The sequence below is a fragment of the Magnolia sinica genome, chromosome 12 (genome assembly GCF_029962835.1).
Source record: "Magnolia sinica isolate HGM2019 chromosome 12, MsV1, whole genome shotgun sequence".
NCBI classification, from domain to species: Eukaryota; Viridiplantae; Streptophyta; class Magnoliopsida; order Magnoliales; family Magnoliaceae; genus Magnolia; species Magnolia sinica.
This window is the reverse complement of record NC_080584.1, coordinates 75307155-75325750: the sequence shown is the minus strand read 5'-3', so window position 1 is coordinate 75325750 and position 18596 is coordinate 75307155. Positions and strand designations below refer to the sequence as shown.

The 18596-nt window shown below is 38.2% G+C and overlaps 2 protein-coding genes, 1 long non-coding RNA gene and 1 pseudogene across 3 annotated transcripts; 1 reads left to right on the top strand and 3 right to left on the bottom strand.

Moving 5' to 3' along the window:
- The first annotated feature begins 336 nt into the window (after positions 1 to 336).
- On the top strand, positions 337 to 2013 carry LOC131220649 (uncharacterized). The gene is made up of 3 exons (XR_009158754.1): positions 337 to 482; positions 554 to 600; positions 1853 to 2013. It is a non-coding gene; the product is annotated as an uncharacterized LOC131220649 (long non-coding RNA).
- A 5858-nt stretch (positions 2014 to 7871) lies between these two features.
- Positions 7872 to 12009, bottom strand: LOC131220262 (G-type lectin S-receptor-like serine/threonine-protein kinase At4g27290; annotated as a pseudogene).
- A 1224-nt stretch (positions 12010 to 13233) lies between these two features.
- On the bottom strand, positions 13234 to 16977 carry LOC131221753 (receptor-like serine/threonine-protein kinase SD1-6). The gene is made up of 7 exons (XM_058217063.1): positions 16761 to 16977; positions 16355 to 16486; positions 16064 to 16275; positions 14915 to 15125; positions 14136 to 14373; positions 13863 to 14013; positions 13234 to 13748 (listed from the first exon to the last, which is right to left on the bottom strand). The coding sequence occupies exons 1-7, from the start codon at positions 16975 to 16977 to the stop codon at positions 13437 to 13439; spliced, it is 1473 nt and encodes a 490-aa protein (XP_058073046.1). The 3' UTR covers positions 13234 to 13436.
- LOC131221749 (G-type lectin S-receptor-like serine/threonine-protein kinase At2g19130) lies at positions 16761 to 18368 on the bottom strand. The gene has a single exon (XM_058217060.1). The coding sequence runs from the start codon at positions 18040 to 18042 to the stop codon at positions 17077 to 17079; it is 966 nt and encodes a 321-aa protein (XP_058073043.1). The 5' UTR covers positions 18043 to 18368; the 3' UTR covers positions 16761 to 17076.
- Between the last annotated feature and the right edge of the window lie 228 nt (positions 18369 to 18596).

Below are 18596 nucleotides of genomic sequence, written 5' to 3'. Positions count from 1 at the left end.
ATCTGTCATAGCCTTTAAACTTGAAATTCTATGGAATGTGTAGCTACCTGATTGAGAACTTGTCACTAATGATGGCTTATATATATTTGCAGCAAAACCAAGGACGTTTGTTGGATTGGTTTTCAGCCAAATGCTTTCAGCCAAATGTTTTAAATAATATATTTAATTTTAGCAATTATTATGTTTGATAGTATCAATTGTTTCAAATGCCACCCACTGTTTTGATAGAAAGATATTAATATTTTCAGACCTCACCTCTTCTCTAACCTTATCTTGCATTTTATACCAGATGTGCCGAGATCTCCAAGCCCAACTGGCTGCTGCAGAGGCAGAAAGGGTAGCGGCTGAACAGGAGAAGCGTGAAAAGGAGGAATCTTTTTCTTTTTTCTTTTGCTGAATAAGAACTCATCATGGAAAGGGTGGTCCAAGAGTCAAAGAAACTTCAGCAGGAAGCAGAGGAGAATGCGAAGGTAATGATAAAGGTGACAGCTACGAGCAACAAAGACTAATATAATTCATAGCATTGTCTGATCGTCTTGATGCTCTGTTGTAGCTACGGGAGTTCTTAATGGACCGTGGTCGTGTTGTCGATGTATTGCAGTAAGTCTCCATTCCCTCCTTTCTTGAACGCTTTTCTTATGTAGTATATCATGGGATTAGCTATCTGTTGATAAATTTTTCTTGGGTATTTTAGTCCAAATGCAGCATAATCTAACTTTGATTTCTTTGAAAACTTGGCTGGTCATTCATTCATTTCCTAACAATGAAATTCTATCATAACTGGACAAAAAACAAGCGTCTTCTGGTCATAAATGAACTATTATTAGCATTCCTTTCTTGTCACTGTCTTGGTGCAGACTCTTAGTTGGCCCCAGTAGCAGCAGATAAATGGATCTGACTCTGCGACATTGTGATATTGCATTGAAATGTTTCTGCTTTAGCTTATCGATCAGAAGAGAAGGATACACTGTAAAGGCATGTTGTCATCATAGTAGTAGCCTTGTCCCAGCCATTTGGAGTCAGCTTTCACACGGAATGCATGAATCTTGATGTTTTCCTCGGATGAGAATAGTTGAAAATAGAACTTGATTTCTCAAACCTGATGAAGTTTGAAGGATAAATCTTAACTGTTTAAAAAATACATCAATTCTTTTTACTTGACCCAATTTCTGATGAATTTACAAGGATAGAGATGATGTTTGGCCGAACAAAAAGGTGTTTTTGGTTTTGCTAGCAATGGTGTCGTTGGCCTTCACATTTCTGTGACCTGACCATTCACTGGTCGCACCATCATGAATTTGTTCCCAAAGTTCACCTCTGGAAAATCTTGCACATGCAGTTTGACTTTTCCAATTGAATGTGGACATGACATTTTAAGGAAATTGGATTGCTAGACCCCACAGTGATGTTTATTTGTCATCCAACCTGTTCATAAGATCATACAGACATGGATGAATGGAAAACAAGAATATAAGCTTGATCCAAAACTTCTGTGCCCCCTAAGAAATTTTCAACCGTAGTACATTTTATCTGTTTCATGTGGTGTGGTCCATTTAAACAAAAATATAAGCTTGATTCAAAACTTTTGTGCCCCCCAAGAAATTTTCAACCGTAGAACATTTTATCTGTTTCATGTGGTGTGGTCCATTTAAACAAAAATATAAGCTTGATTCAAAACTTCTGTGCACATACAAGGATACTTTTTTCAAGGTGATTCACATGCTTTATTTCATTGCCATTGTATGAATGAACTTGTCCTCAATATATGCTGCATTTTTTTCTCTTAAAGCTTCTTGAACATGAAAATGTTTAAGAGTCCACTCATGGACGTCTTTCTTTCTTTTTTTCCCAGGATTGCCTCAAGTTCTTAAAAGAAATACCTTCTGCAGCAACAAATGATGCATCTACCAATCCTTTCCAACATTCCAGCTCTATCATGAATCTTTATCTAGAGACAAGTTTTACTCTTTTGAAGGTTTTTACTTCCAAAATTTCTTTTTCTATTACCTATACATAGCGTCATAGAGAACTATTATGCACATGAATATTTCACAGGTCCTTCAAGCCCATTCTGGCTAGCTCATCTCCCACCAACTTTCTTAGGAATTGAGAAGGTTGCAGGCATCATCTATGCATGCTAATCCAAGATTGCAAAATGGTGGAGCTACAGATTCATGAACACATGATGCATCATATCTGATTATTCACTAGCCTCTTCAGATCAACAGAAAATAATCTTTTTTAGCATCTCTGTCCAAACACAGGTCAAAATGTATGATTATTCACTGGCCCTTCACTCACCGTTGTTGTTTAAATATATCTTAATGCTGTTGCTGTACAGAACAATGGTAGCAGATTTTTAAAGTGTGTGGAACAGTTGTTGGGGTATGAAGGGTTTAGTTGAACAGTTGCTGTTGTATAGAACAGTTGGTGAAGGGTTTTATAGATTTTCAGAGAGATATTTGAATTTATCTTTGTTCTTTTGTTCTTTTTTTCTTGAATTTGAGGTTGGGAGTTTGGAATTTCAGGTCCTCGGGGAGAGCAATGGATTTCAATGTGATCTTTAGTCTTTCTTCATGAACTGAAAGTGGGTATTTGGAATTATAGTTTTCTTTTTTTCAGATAGAGATTTGAATTTTAGATGTGTTGCTCTTTCCATGTGAATCTGATTTTCTTCTAACATCTTTCTTACCATAGATGGGGTGTTAAGAAGCCTCAAATCATGAAAAATTTAGTCACAATCTTGTCGAATGTAGGTCTTGGGATGGCCATGTTCGGTCTCGGTAAGATCATTGATATGCTCATCATGTTCAGTCTCGGTAAGATCATTGATATGCTCATTCGACGTGAGGGGTGTCATCAAGAAATATGACAGTCCCGAACAAAGTAAGCTTGCTTATTCTATGTACTTGCTATGAATTTCTTAAATCTATATATGCTTTCTCATCACCGTGCCTTATTTTCTTGCAGTTCTTGAAGAATTCTTTCATTTAAGACTTGAGTTCTATATAAAGAGAAAGGTGAGCTTTGATTTAGGCCCCCCATTTTTTCTTTTTGGTAATTGAGAAGATGGTAGTATTGACTTGCTACTTTCATGCAGAAAGTAATGTTGGATAGTCTTGAAATAAAGCTGTTGAGATTGTCTAACAAAGTCAGATTCATCATTGGGGTGGTAGAAGGAGAGATTATTGTAAGTAACAGGAAGAGAGCAGATCTGGTCCTCGAGTTGCAGCAGAAGGGTTTCACACCGTTCCTTAAAACCAAAGGCATTGATACCAGCGAGGCAATGGAAACAGAAGAAAATGAAGAGACACCGGAGGTGGGAATAGTTGTAAGAGCAAGTGATTATGAGTATTTACTATCGATGCCGATTGGATCTTGTTGTTAATGAGAACTTTAAATAGACATATAACTATTATTATGTTGGCATTGTACTTTTGTGAATGAAAATGAATGATTGTGTTTGATTGAATGAATGAATGATTTATCAGGGTGTACTACAATGGTAAGAGTTGCCATTACTAATTAAATTTTCTATTAACAACAAGCATTAGCTACGGCTATCCACCGTAGCCCTTTGTTGAAACCGTAGCTCTTGCTAAAATTAGCTTTTTGCTACGGTTCTCATTCTACTTTTCGCTACAGATAAACTCCGTAGCTGTATGTAATTTTAAACTACGAATAATATTGCTACGGATTTAATCCGTATCTATACATTCATTAGCTACGGCTATTAACCGTAGCATTGTATCTGAAAACTGTAGCTGTTGCTAATTTCAGCCTATTGCTACGGTTGTTGCCCAACTTTTGGCTACAGATATAAGCCGTAGTCGTAAATCCTTGACCACTATAGAAGCAACGGCTACGGCTTTAATCTGTATCTATTATCTATATAGCTACGGTTTATAGCCGTAGCCATAGCTTTTAGACCTATGGCTACGGCACCAATGGCTACGGTCGTGCTACGGATTTTAACCGTAGCCGTAGACTTTTAGCTACGGTTTTTATCCGTAGCCTTTTCCCTGTTTTCTGGTAGTGTAAGGAGGTGTTTTACCTACTTCATGATGATTTGTGCTACTTGATGATAACTGGTGCATGATTCTTTAACCAGGCTGTAACTGGTTTCCTTTTATAACTGGTGCATGATTCCTTATTGAGCATGTAATGCTACTCTTATTCTTATTGGAGTGTGTTTTGTCACAAATTTAACAAAGGGGGAGATTGTAAGTGCAATGGTTATCTATTCCCTTGATTGTTAAATTTTGTTGTGCTAAAACCTCAATCTGTGTCTTATGTAGTATGTTGATATATATATATATATATATGTGTGTGTGTGTGTGTGTGTGTGTGTGTGTGTGTTCAAGGCACTGCATCACAATGCTTTTAGACAAGTATAATGATCTACTTCAAGAAATGCAAGAACAAGTACATTGTTCTCTTCATTAAAGCTTCAGAGTGTTAAAGCTACGAGATCTTGTTCAAGACTTAAGGTGAAATACTTCCCAAGAACTACAAGTTCAAGGTTTCAAAGATTTCAAGTTCAAGTTTCATCATGTGTCAAGATCTCAAGTCTAATGAACTTCATAAATCATCCATCATCTGAAGAAATGAAGGTTCAATGTCCATACTTCACATTCAAGGAATGATTGACCTTAGATTGACCTTATGGTAGGTCATTTTGTATACATATATAATTCAAATTGAATCATTTTATAAGTATTTGGTCTATTCTTAGACTAGTTCTGGACTCTGTTCGACTAGTCCTAGAACTAGCTCGACCAGTCTAAGAAATTCGAAGACCAGTCCTAAGTTCTTGCAAATTTTCAGAATTTTTTAGTTCGGCCACGACCACTCCTGAAGTCTGCTCGACCGGTCATGTGAACAATGCTCGACTCTTTCACAACTAGTCCTGCAGCTACGACTCAAACTCTAGCGAATAAATCAGGCTCCACACAACCAGTCGTGGAGGCTTCACGACCGATCGTGAAGTGCCTACGACCAGTTGTGGAACGGTTTTCATTAATCGCGCCCAAATTTTAAAAATTTGTTAGTTCTAGGACTAGTCGTAGAGACCTCTGGACCAGTCGTAGACGTAATTTCTGCAACTATAAATAAAGCACAAATTTCAGAGTTTTATATAGAATTAAAGTAAAATTAAGGCATCACTTTGAGAGATAAGTTAGTGTTCTTTTTAAGCTACATTGTGCATATTTAATATTCTCTTTTGTTAGCTTTTAATATTTGATTTTATTTCTGCTTTCCAATCTGATTTGAAAGAGGAATTGTGATATTCCACTTCTTGGAATCAAAATCAAATAGAGCTAGCCCAACTTGATTTAATTTAAAATCAATTAGAACTTAGAACCATTTCAAAGTGAGTATTGAACATTGAACTTCTATATTCGAACTTCTACTCTGATTTGGTTCTTCCGGGCTATAACAAAAGGAGATATCCAAGTATTTTACATTTGTGTAAATCTTGTATCTTTTTTGTTTCTTTTGAGATTGAGCCAGAAAAATCTCATTGTATTGGTTATTTAAGGAGAGCTAGAAAACTCAGAAAGTGGAGTTTTTGAATTGTGTAAGCCCATTTGAAAGACACAATTGTGAGGGTTTTAGGTGAACCTGAGAAACCTATTTTCATAGTGAACGCTAATATCCCTACTTGATTGGATTTTAGGACCATCACATTCACTTCATAGGAATGTTACAAATCGGAAAAGATACCCACCCAAGGTGAGGATCACCCTTCAAGCTTTTCCTACATCATAATAGTTAGCTTAGTTTAATTAGTTTGTTGATTTCTTAATATAGTGCAACATGAAAATAATGATTAATGTTAGTTCTATTTGAGTAATCTTTTATAAATGCAACATGTTTAGAATTAAATTCAAGAAATTTAACATGCTATGATCTCTAGTATCTCTAATCTGATTTAAGATGCGCACTTTATATGTGTGAATGTTAGTGACGTTGTACGTGACTTGTTTTACCATTTGCGATTACTTTATGGCATATTTAGAGATCCTCAAATTAGTGGCCATTTGTGTAAAAAAATTAAATGAAATTATGGTGGACTTACCATCTTACGGACCATTTATTGCCTAAGTGCCTTCCGTTAATTGCCTTTGCGGCTTGTATTAGACATGCCCACCTCTAATTGTAAATGAGAAATTTGTTTAGTGTAGAACTTCTTTTGACCTTGTTGTTACCTAATCATCAATAAAGTTTGAACAGCTAGTATTAGAGTATTTTTCACACTGTTAAAGAAATCTTTAAGTGAGAGAATGTTGAGGTGGTGGCATTGTAAAAGTGAAATGCGTCTACACATTTTATACGTAGAAACCTCTCTCTCTCTCTCTCTCTCTCTCTCTCTCTCTCTCTCTCTCTCTCTCTCTAAGGCCCGGTTGAAGTAGGCTTTGGTTAGTATCATCATCTGAGGTATTTTTTAGTAAGAGATTTCTTATATAGGAAAAAAAAATAAAAGAGAGAGGTAAGCTTTATATATATATATATATATATATATATATATATATATATATATATATATATATATATATATATATATATATATGTTCATCCCTGCGTCACATAACAAATAGAAACATAAGAAGGCCCCAAAGGACGTCAGGGAAGCTTCAAGCAGGGCATCCCTAATGTAGAGCAGGTCGCGAGGACTTTCATGTCCAACATGGACCAGAGAAGGCCCGATAGAAGGCAGAAGTCATCAAGATCGTTAGAACCTTAAAACAGGCATATCTCGCAAACTGGAATGAGTTACTTGACGTACCATATATGATTTTGGGTAAGACAAGCTACTTTAGCCAATAGCCAGGTTGCCCACGCCGAATTTGCGAGATTCCATCAGATCGACAGTCGAATTTCATGTTTATTTCCATTTATAATATTTGTATTAAGTTTTGGTTTTATTATAACTCTTCATCCATTGGGCTCTAGGAGTTGTGTCCAACATGAAAGGTGCTAATAAAAATTAGGAGAATAACGTGGTTAAGCCATGTAGGACCCTTACCATAAATAGTAAATTTACTATTTATAGTAAGTTACGAATTTTAGGGAGTTTTACATGTAGTTTAATTATGAAATTTCTTCAAGGCTTGGTATCCCTATTTAAAGGGTTGTAAATTTGTTTTTATTATTTATCAATAAAATTACAAATTTTATTGAATTTATTTATATTTATCTTGCTTTTTCCACGTGGATTTGAGAAGTATCTATGAGGAGTCCAGAGAAGCTCCGTGAATTTGTAGTAGTTATCCTTGGGGAAGATGGTGATCGATCTCATCACGTTCATCCCTACATCAATCCCCATCCAAACTGTTATCTGTGTTGTGGGCTTCTTGAGTTCTAGATCAACCTCATTTTTGTCAGTATTGTGAGGAACTCATACACTCGCATCTTCTTACTTCTTAAAAGATCGGTTTCAGTATTGCTGGGTTTCGTTGGCTGGCAATGGAAGAAGAACAGTTAGGAGTGTCAAGATCAAGGTTGAAATGGTGTACCAGGAGCAAGAATGTATCTGATACCATATGCTATATGGGCCACCATAAGAAACTTGCTCTGAAGGGATGATGGTTCCCATCCATGTTCGTTGATGAATTTAGAACAATGAATAGAAAATTTCCAATGACTCGCATTCAACTCTAGAATTCAAAGAAACAATAGCTTATTTATGGTAGTTTAGAGAATAAATCCCACAATCTTACCCATACTACACATTGTCTCATATTGGAGGCTACAACATAATCATTTGATCTGACTCATGTAAAATGGTAAGAATTATTCGAACCTCAACCAACAAGAAGTTCCGTTGATTGTAAAAAGATGCATACTCTGTTCTGAAATGGGAATGTCTATCTAGCTTCTACCATAGAAATAGTTAAATCATTATTGGAACAATTCTCTGTTTTGATTGTAGATGAATTCTCCTCAAGCCCCCTTCTTCCTAGAAAGAATGCAGGTCGTATCGGATTAGCCAACGTTGCCATTTCGTTACTAAGCATAGAAACAATGTCGGACATGGTGGGTCTATCCCTCGCACTTTCCTGCACACATAAGAGTCCCATTTGGATGAATCTCAAAATGTCTCAGCCAGTAGATGTTGTATCACCTAACGTTGGGTCCATCAACTCCGAGACCCTACCATCCTTCCACAATTCCCATGCCTGAAACAATTACATCTTTCTTGGTTGTAAAGTCATTGTCGGATTTCAAAACAAAACAAAAACACGGTGTTTTGAAACATGAAACCAAGATGGTAGATTTGTTCTGGTTACTCACATATCCAAGAAGGTTTAGAGACCCATAAGAATAATAAAAGCTGGTGTTCTTCTTGCCATTGACAATCTCTAGAAGTAAGACTCCAAAGCTAAAGACGTCAGATTACTCTGAGAAAAGGCCCTCCATTGCATACTCAGGAGACATATAACCACTGGAATTCCACCATTCAACAAAATTTCAATTGAAGTTAGACAATCTGTTAGGCATGTTTATGGGTATATAGATGCGTATGTGGTTAGGTGTAGACTGGTACTTGTGAATGAATTTACTTACTAAGTTCCAACAACCCTATTTGTATTTGCCTCTGATTCATTTCACCCGAAAATTCTCGCCATGCCAAAGTCTGATATCTTGGGGTTCATCTCACCATCCAAGAGAATGTTACTGGCTTTAAGATCTCTGTAAATAACTCTTAATCTCGAGTACTTGTGAAGATAGAGAAGCCCTTGAGCAATTCCATCAATGATGTGGATGCGCTTTCCCCAATCTAAAAGCTTTCCTTGGGTTGGAGCTGCATCAATTTTAGACTCAAATATATAAACAGGATGGTATTTTAGTGCACATGGTAGAGAATATCCTACCAACATAAAGGAAATGAATTTAGATGAAGTTGAAGGACAAGACTTCCAGATAGTCCATTTCTTTAGTGTTGTCCCATCCACCATACACATGGTATATAAGCGTATTGGGCTGGATCATTGTAATCATAATGTGCGTTGTAGATGCAGCAAATGCCAAAAATCACACTAGTAGAGTTTGGTTAAAAGAAATTGGTTCCGATCAGTGTGAATTAGACGACCAAAATCTGATTACTATGATCATCCGATCAGTATGAATTTCGAGTCATGATCCATATGGAATGGGGCGAAATTTTGGATGGTTTGTGGCATGTATGTCACATGTACAGTGGATGAGAGACCGCAAATTGAGAAATGATGACAAACTATCACCATAGTATTGCGTGGAGCTGGAAAGTATTAAAGAGCAAAAAACCAAAGAGGAAGAAATCCAGGCTTCTGTTGGGCATGTACTCGTAGAGCAGTATCTTTTCTTCTCCTTCAATGCAGCAACCCAAAAGCCTAACAAGATTCACGTGTTGGAGTTTGGCAATAAGTATAATCTCATTTTTGAAGTTTATGTTAAGATAGAGGTTTAAAAGTGTGAATCAGCTAAGATGAATTATTTTTCTTATCTTTTCAAATGACAGTTGTAGATCAATTGCTTGATTAGGATTTTGCTTCTTTCTTGGAATTACTTTAATAGTGAGTATGAGTTAAAAACTTAATAGGAAATACGAATACTATTTTAAACGGTATCTGTGAAATATGGTTTCCTTGAATTTCAATCTCTTTCTCACTCTCTTTAGATGATTTTCAAGTGTATAGTCAGCCATCTGGGCTATTCAATTTCCACACTGAGTTCTGTTCCTTGAGATTCACCAACACATGCTCATGATCTCAGCCTGTAGTAGTTTCCCAATTGGGTTCGTTGGGGTTTCTTTTGTTTATTCAGCAAAAGGAGTTTCTGCTTGGTAACATAACCATCTGCCAGTTGCAGTTGTGAGTTCCATTGGAGACTGGATGAAAAAGAAGAAGAAGAAGAAGAAGAAGAAGAAGAAAAAAAAACAAAGAGCCTAACATAAATCATACTGTGTTGCACTTTCTTGATAATTAAAATCCCTTCTTTTTTTTTTTCAAATCCATATACAGAGAAACAAGTTCATTTCTTATTATATAAATTAAACTAGTTATCAATGAAATTAATGGTTACCTTATAAACAGGGCCAAAACCACCCTGCCCAAGCTTATTTGTTGGAGAGAAGTTATCCGTAGCAGCTACTACAGTTGCAAAACTGAATAACGGCATTTCCAGACCCTTCGTCCTGCCTTCGCTGAGCATGTTTTCATTTACTGATTCCCAGTCATCTGACCCATTATTTCGTAACTCATGCAATGATACTTCTTGGCTTCTTTCCTGCTTCCCTGGTTGTCAGCAAAAGGCTCACTTCACTTCATGAATCAAAATGTCCATTGCCCAGTTCATGGTTAAGAGAATTTTTACCTTTAGGCATGAGCTTTCGCCTACAGAAATAACACGTAAGGGAGCCCAATAAAACGATGGACATAGTGATTGTTACTGCAATGATTACTTGCTGCCTCTTCTTCTTTCCTGTGCCTGAACTTGTATTGATTAGTAGAAAACAGAACGCACATTTGAAAGCCTTTGCAGCTCACAGCACATGCATAACATACATATAGAATCAGTCTGACTGAGATAGAGTTGCAGTTTCCTACTTCTACCGACATAAGAAAACAAACAAAAGATAACCGAAATTGGGAAAAATAAAACGAAGACAAATCATTAAAATTTACCATTTCTAGTGCCTTGTTGTCAAGAGTCAGTAAGTGGATCGACTTGTTGTCGAGAGTCAGTAGGTGTATTAAGCTCTGAAGCAGCAAGACGAACATAAAGATCAGGGACTTTGCCAGAGATGTTGCTGGAGATCTTACGAAGATTCATCAACTCTCCATCCCAAAAGGAAGATCCGGTTTTGTTGTCATGAGCAGAAGCTTCTCCTGCACTCAACTTCGCAGCATTCTAGGCTGAGACTTGAATTCTTTAGAACTCAAGGGTTACCAGAAAACATCATGCCACTCAATGGCAAGAACCCATCTTGATTCCCACACTTCAGTTCTATTCGCCTCATGCACCCCTTTGATTTATCACCTGCATCCCAATCTCCTCGAGAGTAAGGATCAGACCGTGCAAGCACTTGCAGAAAGAGAGCACCGTCCCTTCGCAAATACCATAAGCCCCACAAGGAGCATAAACCTCATATGCCACTCTTGGTTGAGACCAGGACGAATTCCAAGATTGGCTCTTCTCCATCCATGTCAATTGCTTGATTTGCCCAGACACGTTCATCACCAATATTGAAATTATAGTATTATCATAAAATGAATAAATAAAATATGTCCCATTCTCATTCGATATGTAGCTGTAATTGAAGATATTATTTCTTCCCATTTCAGGAATCAGGCTGAAACTCTGCCCGTTCCAAGTTCCACTAGTCCAATTTCGTTCTTTCCGTATAAGAAACTGAGGTGCCAATCCATCGGAATCCATTCCCAAAGTGAAGTGCCCAGGAGCAGGGTCATCTTCACTTGTCCATGAAGCAAGGAACCATTTTCGCCCACTCTTTATATTCACTCCCAGTTTCATGCCAGGGAGATACGTATCGGTAGGATAATCAAAGCTTTGCCATATGACCCGGCCTTCATCATTTGTCGAATTCCCTTCCATCAGTATGAAGTTTCCAGTATCCAAGAGCTGAGCACTTGTGTAACTGCTAGAAGAATCAGATGTCACCATGAAGTTGACTACAATCTCATCCAAGATCATCAGATTTCCATTGTTGGTGTTGATTGCAAGGACACCAGATAAATGCGAGACTGGGTTTTTCCTATTGGCAACCCATACAACCATTTGTTTCGTGACTTTCTTGTACCATATTCCCACATAACGATTCTTTGACTTGCTGGGGCTGAAGAAGCCCAGCTCAAAAACCTCACAAGCAGAAATCAAGGTCTTCCCGTCCGGGAGTGGTTGGTCTGGTGTGATAATATCCGCCGCGTGGGAAAATTGAATGTAGAGGCAGTAGAATGTGAAGAAACTGAGAAGAATAAACAGTTTGCCAGATTTGCTTTTCATCATCGAATGAGTAATGAGCTTGCAATTTGCCGTCAATGGAAGGTGATTGAATGGCGCCTATGACTGATGAGTTAAGGAAAAATAATACTGAAAACTTATGACCACTTCTATAGCCAGTCTGGAAGATGGTCAAAATACTCGGCTACTTGAATTGACTGATCCAACCCAGAAGCGAGTTGGGGCTGAATGGGCACAACTCACCTAAGTCACTTAAAATGGTCTTCTTGGAATGGACAAAAGTCTAACAATCATATTACTATATTCTAACTGGTGCATTTTTCTCCACCGGGTCATGCATCATGGGGTCACTAAATAGGAGCCCAAGAATGATTTTTATATTGTTTTTTCTGCAACTTCTTCTGAATAATTTCTCACATGCGCCTAACTTTGACAATGAAATTGGAAATTGCAACGAGGAGAGGATTGCTGATTCTACATGCAGTACAGGGGCTTGTTTTGTTAATATTGTAAGTACTCTTTATGTAATGGAAACAGAGGCTTGGATGATTACGAACACTCAGCTTGTGGGCCCCACCGAGCGATGTCAGGAGGCAGATGAACTCCCAGTTTAACAAATGGTGTCAGAGCCATTACGGGTCAAGTATGATGGGGCCACCAGATAGAAGCTTAAGCCTAACGATTGGCTCCGATGGAAGAGAGAGATGAGGAGCATGTAACATGAGTAAATGAGGATTTTTATATACTATGTATTACAAAATTACCCTCTGAAATCTTAATGGGCTCAGTGGGGCTGACGTGCTTTTGTAAATGGTCCAAACCTGCCTGAGAAGCAGGCCTTAATTTTAAGGCTGAACCCGTCCTGCAGGCCACATACTCCATCCCAAGCCTCGTTGAGGCAGGCTGGCCCGAAAGCTCAACCAAACTGTTATCTGTACTGTGGGCTTCTTGAGTTCTAGATCAGCCTCATTTTTGTCAGTCTAAGAGTATTGTGAGGAACTCATACACTTGCATCTTCTTACATCTTAAAAGATCTGTTTCAGCATTGCTGGGTTTTGTCGGCTGGCAATGGAGGGAGAACAGTTACGAGTGTCGAGATCAAGGTTGAAGTGGTGTACCAGGAGCCAGAATGTGTCTGATACCTTGTGCTATATGGACCATCATAAGAAACTTGATCTGTAAGGGATGATGGTTCCCATCCATGTTTGTTCATGAATTTAGAACAATGAATAGAAAATTTCCAATGACTCGCATTCAACTCTAGAATTCAAAGAAATAATAGCTTATTTATGGGAGTTTAGAGAATAAATCCCACAATCTTACCCATACTACTCATTGTCTCATATGGGAGGATACAACATAATCATTTAATCTGACTGACATAAAATGGTAAGAATTATTTGAACTTCAACCAACTAAACTTCCATTGATTGGAAAAAGAGGCATACTCTGTTCTGAAGTGTGAATGTCTATCTAGCTTCTATCACAGAAATAGTTACATCATTATTGGAACAATTCTCTGTTCTGATTTTAGATGAATTTCCCTCAAGCCCCCTTCTTCCTAGAAAGAATGCAGGTCGTTTCGGATTAGCCAACATTGCCATTTCATTACTAAGCATAGAAACAACGCCGGACATGGTGGGTCTATCCCTCGCACTTTCCTGCACACATAAGAGTCCCATTTGGATGAATCTCGAAATGTCGCAGCCAGTAGATGTTGTATCACCTAACGTTGGGTCCATCAACTCCAAGACCCTACCATCCTTCCACAATTCCCATGCCTGAAACAATTACATCTTTCTTGGTTGTAAGTCATTGTCGGATTCCAAAACGAAACAAAAACAAGGTGTTTTGAAACATGAAACCAAGATGGTAGATTTGTTCTGGTTACTCACATATCCAAGAAGGTTTAGAGACATATCAGAATGATAAAAGCTTGTGTTCTTCTTGCCACTGACAATCTCTAGAAGTAAGACTCCAAAGCTAAAGACATCAGATTTCTCTGAGAAAAGGCCCTCCATTGCATACTCGGGAGACATATAACCACTGGAATTCCACCATTCAACAAAATTTCAATTGAAGTTAGACAATCAGTTGGGCATGTTTATGGGTATACAGATGCATATGTGATTAGGTGTAGATTGGTACTTGTGAATGAATTTACTTACTAAGTTCCAACAACCCTATTTGTATTTGCCTCTGATTCATTTCGCCCGAAAATTCTCGCCATGCCAAAGTCTGATATCTTGGGGCTCATCTCACCATCCAAGAGGATGTTACTGGCTTTAAGATCTCTGTGAATAACTCTCAATCTGGAGTACTTGTGAAGATAGAGAAGCCCTTGAGCAATTCCATCAATGATGTGGATGCGTTTTCCCCAATCTAAAAGCTTTCGTTGGGTTGGATCTGCATCATTTTCAGACTCAAATATATTAACAAGAAGGTATTTTAGAGCACATGGTAGAGAATATTCTACCAACATAAAGGATATGAATGTAGATGAAGTTGACGGACAGGACTTCGAGATAGTCCATTTCTCAAGTAGTGTTGTCCCATCCACTAGACATGTGGTATTTGAATTTATTGAGCTAGATCATTGTAATCATAATGTAGGTTGTGGGAATTTATTGAGCTAGATCATTGTAATCATAATGTAGGTTGTGGATGAAGCAAGTCCGAAAAATAACTCCAGTAGAATTCGGTTAAAAGAAATTGGTTCCTGAACAGTGCGAATTAGTGGACCAAAATCTGATGACTAAGATCATCTGATCAGTATGAATTTTAATTTGAGTCATGATCTGTGTGGAATGGGGCGAAGATTTGGATGGTTTGAGAAGAGTGCATGTATGGCACATGTACAGTGGATGAGAGACCACAAATTGAGAAATGATGCCAAACTATCACCATAGTATTGCATGGAGTTGGAAAGTGTTAAAGAGAAACAAACCAAAGAGGAGGAAGTCCAGGCTTTTGTTGGGCATGTATTCGTAGAGCAGTATCTTTTCTTCTCCTTCAATGCAGCAACCCAAAAGCCTAACAAGATTCGTGTGTTGGAGTTTGGCAATAAGTATAATCTCATTTTTGAACTCTTCTAGACCTTGTCCAGAACTTCTTGACAGCCTTTTCACAGCGATTTCTTGTCCCTCGGACAACCTACCCTGAAGATTGTCATTTTCCGTCAGCATCTTCTATTCAATATCTATACACTAAGTGGTGTATACTTCGTGTGTTGGTGTTTGGCAATAAATATAGTCCTGTTAAAGCAGAGTTATTTTGCCGATGGACAACATACGTTGTGACAGACATGGAAATTTGGCAACTAAGTATGTTATTTATTGTAAGATAAGAGGTTTTGTTACCTCTACACTTACTTTTAGAGAGTGAATCATCTAAGATGAATTATTTTTCTTGTCCTTTCAAGTGATAGTTGTAGTTCGAGAGCTTGATTAGGATTTGCTTCTTCTTAGAAATATTTTCCTAGTGAGTCTGTTAAAAGCTTGATAGGAAGATAATAGTATTTGAAAAGGTACTGGTGAAAACAAAATTACATGATCATTAGTAATTATTTGAGCTAAATTAGTGTTCGAAGAGGTGGCATGAATAAGAGTGATGTTTTCACTATTGGCTTTATTTTCCTTTCTTTCTCATGATTTTCCAAGTCATGGGATATATTTCTGAAATATGGTTTCTGTGAATTTCAATCTCTCTCTCTCTCTCTCTCTCTCTCTCTCTCTCTCTCTCTCTAGATGATTTTCAAGTTTATGGTCATCTTGGAAATTCAATTTCCTGACTGCGTTCTGTTCCTTGAGATTCACCAACATACACTCATGATTCCAGTGTGTAGTAGTTTACCAATAGGGTTTGTTGGGATTTCTTTTTATCTTCTCTGCAAAAAAAGAGTTTCTGCATGGTTCCGGAGCCATTTCCAGTTGGGGTAGTGGCTAAAACCAAAAAGAAAAGGAAAAAAAAAAAAAGGTCTAACAGGAACCATGTGTTGGATTTTCTCAATAATTAAAAGCGTTGTTCAAATCCCCTGCGGAAATATATGTCATTTCTCATTATCTAAATTGGACTAGTGTCAATGAAATATGGTTACCTTATAAACAGGGCCAAAACCACCCTGCCCAAGCTTATTTGCTGGAGAGAAGTTATCTGTCGCAGCTACTATACTTGCAAAACTGTATAGCGGCAACTCCAGACCCTTCCTTCCACCTTCTCTGAGCCTATTTGCATTCATGAGTCCCCTGTCATCTGACCCATCATCTCCTAACTCACGCAATAATACTTCTTGGCTTGTTTCCCGTTTCCCTGGTTGGTAGCAAAACAGTTGCTTCACTTGATGAATCAAAATGTCAATTGCATAGTTCATGACGAAGAGAATATTTACCTTTATGCATTAGCTTTCGCATACAGAAACAACACATAAAGGAGCCCAGTAGAAGTATGGACAGAGAGATTGTTAGTGCACTGATTACTTGTTTCCTCTTCTTCTTTCCTCGGTCTGAACTTGTATTGTTTTCTGTATTTGAACATGTATTGATTAGTACAAAAAAGAATGTATGGTTGAAAATCATTGCGGTTCACAGCACAAGCATAACATATATATATATATATATATATATACACAATCAGTCAGACTGAGATAAAGTTGCAGTTTCCTACTTTTACAGGCATAAGAAAACAAACAAATGCACAATTAAAAATGATAAGCGGAAACAGGAAAAAGAAAATGATGTTGAAACGATAAAATCTACCGATACGAATGACTTGTTGCCAAGAGTTAGTAGGCATACCAAACTCTGAAGCAGAGAGATGAACATAAAGATCAGGGACATTGCTGGAGGTCTCACGAAGATTCATCAACTCTCCATCCAACACGGAACATCCAGTTCTGTTGTCATGAGCAGAAGCATAAGCAATACAAGAGCAGTTTCTCCTGCATTCAAATTCGCAATCTTCTAGGCTGAGACTTGAATTCTTTAGAACTCGAGGGTTACCAGAAAACATCATGCCACTCAACCGCAAGAACCCATCTTGATTCCCACACTTCAGTTCTGTTCGCCTCACGCACCCCTTTGATTTATCACCTGCATCCCATTCTCCTCGAGATTAAGGCTCAAACCCGTGCAAGCACTTGCACAAGGACGTACTATCATCGCAGATACCAAAAGCCCCACAAGCAGCATAAACATCACATGCCACTCTCGGTTGAGACCAAAACAAATTCCAAGATTGGCTGTTCTCCTGCCATATCGATTGCTTGAGTTGCCCAGACACGTCCATCACCATTATTGAAATTATAGTTTTATCATAAAGTGAATAAATAAAATATGCCCCATCCTCATTCGATATGTAGCTGTAATTGAAGATAGTACTTCTTATCATTCCAGAAATAAGGCTGAAAACCTCTCCATTCCAAGTGCCACTACTCCAGTAGTTTTGCCGTTTTCTCTGTATAAAAAATTGAGGCAATCCATTGGAATCTATTACAAAAGTGTAGTCCCCAGGAGCAGGGTCATCTTCACTTATCCATGAAGCAAAGAACCAGTTTCGCCCACTCGTTCTATTCACTCCCAGTTTCATGCCAGCGAGATATGTATGGGTAGGATAATCAAAGCTTTGCCATATGACCCGGCTTTCATCATTCATCGAATTCCCTTCTATCAGGATGAGGTTTCCAGAATCCAAGAGCCAAGCACTTGTTTGATTGGTAGCAGAATCAGATGTCACCATGAAGTTGCCTCCAATTTCATCCAAGATCATCAGATTTCCATTGTTGCTGTTGATTGTAAGGACACCAGATGAATGCAAGACTGGGTTTTTCCTATTGGCAACCCATACAACCGTTTGGTTCGTGACTTTCTTGTACCATATTCCCACGTAACGATTCTTCGACTTGCCGGGGCTGAAGAAGCCCAGCTCGAAAACCTCACCAGCAGAAATCAAGGTCTTCCCATCAGGGAGCGGTTGGTCTTGTGTGATGGTATCCGTCGCATGGGAAAATCGAATGCAGAGGCAGTAGAATATGGAGAAACTCAGAACAATAAACAGTTTGCCGGAGTTGCTTTCCATCATGGAATGAGTAACAAGCTTGCAATTCGCCAGCAATGGAAGGTGATTGAATGGCGCCTATAGCCGATGAGTTAAGGAAACAAACTCCACTAGGCCTGATTACCCAACCATACAGCCAAATGTTCAGTGGCGAATACTGAAAGATTATGACCACTTCACTTGTATAGCCAGTCTGAAAGATGGTCAAAATACTCGGCTACTTGAATTGACTCCTCCAACCCAGATCCGAGTTGGGGCTGAATGGCACCACTCACCTGAGTCGCGATAGACTAGTTCCGGAATAGTCCTTGGTATGGTAATTGCAGCCTTTCAGTCGGTGGTGGCCGACAAATGAATGGTTAGGAAAAAGATTTGAAGTGATAAGTCTACAAATGAATGGTTAGAAAAAAATTTGAAATGAGAAGTCAAAGGACGTATAATGGCCAAGAAAAGATCTAAAGTGAAAAGTCAGAGGTGGGAAACTACACAGCAATGGACGAGGATTAGCTACTGACAGGTATAAGAGCGAGATTCGCTACTGAAGTGACGTCACCAAGTTACGTGGGCTCATTGTGCTG

Bases quoted from the DNA above. Each gene is read 5' to 3' on its own strand.
- LOC131221753 (XM_058217063.1), bottom strand. From the start codon at position 16,977: ATGATGTTTTCTGGTAACCCTCGAGTTCTAAAGAATTCAAGTCTCAGC. The intron at 15,126-16,063 runs GTAACCATATTT...GACAATCTTCAG, and splicing joins GTTTTGGCCCTGTTTATAAG to GGTAGGTTGTCCGAGGGACA. The intron at 14,374-14,914 runs GTTTGTTTCTCT...AAAATGATGCAG, and splicing joins CCTGGACTTCCTCCTCTTTG to ATCCAACCCAACGAAAGCTT.
- LOC131221749 (XM_058217060.1), bottom strand. From the start codon at position 18,042: ATGATGGAAAGCAACTCCGGCAAACTGTTTATTGTTCTGAGTTTCTCC.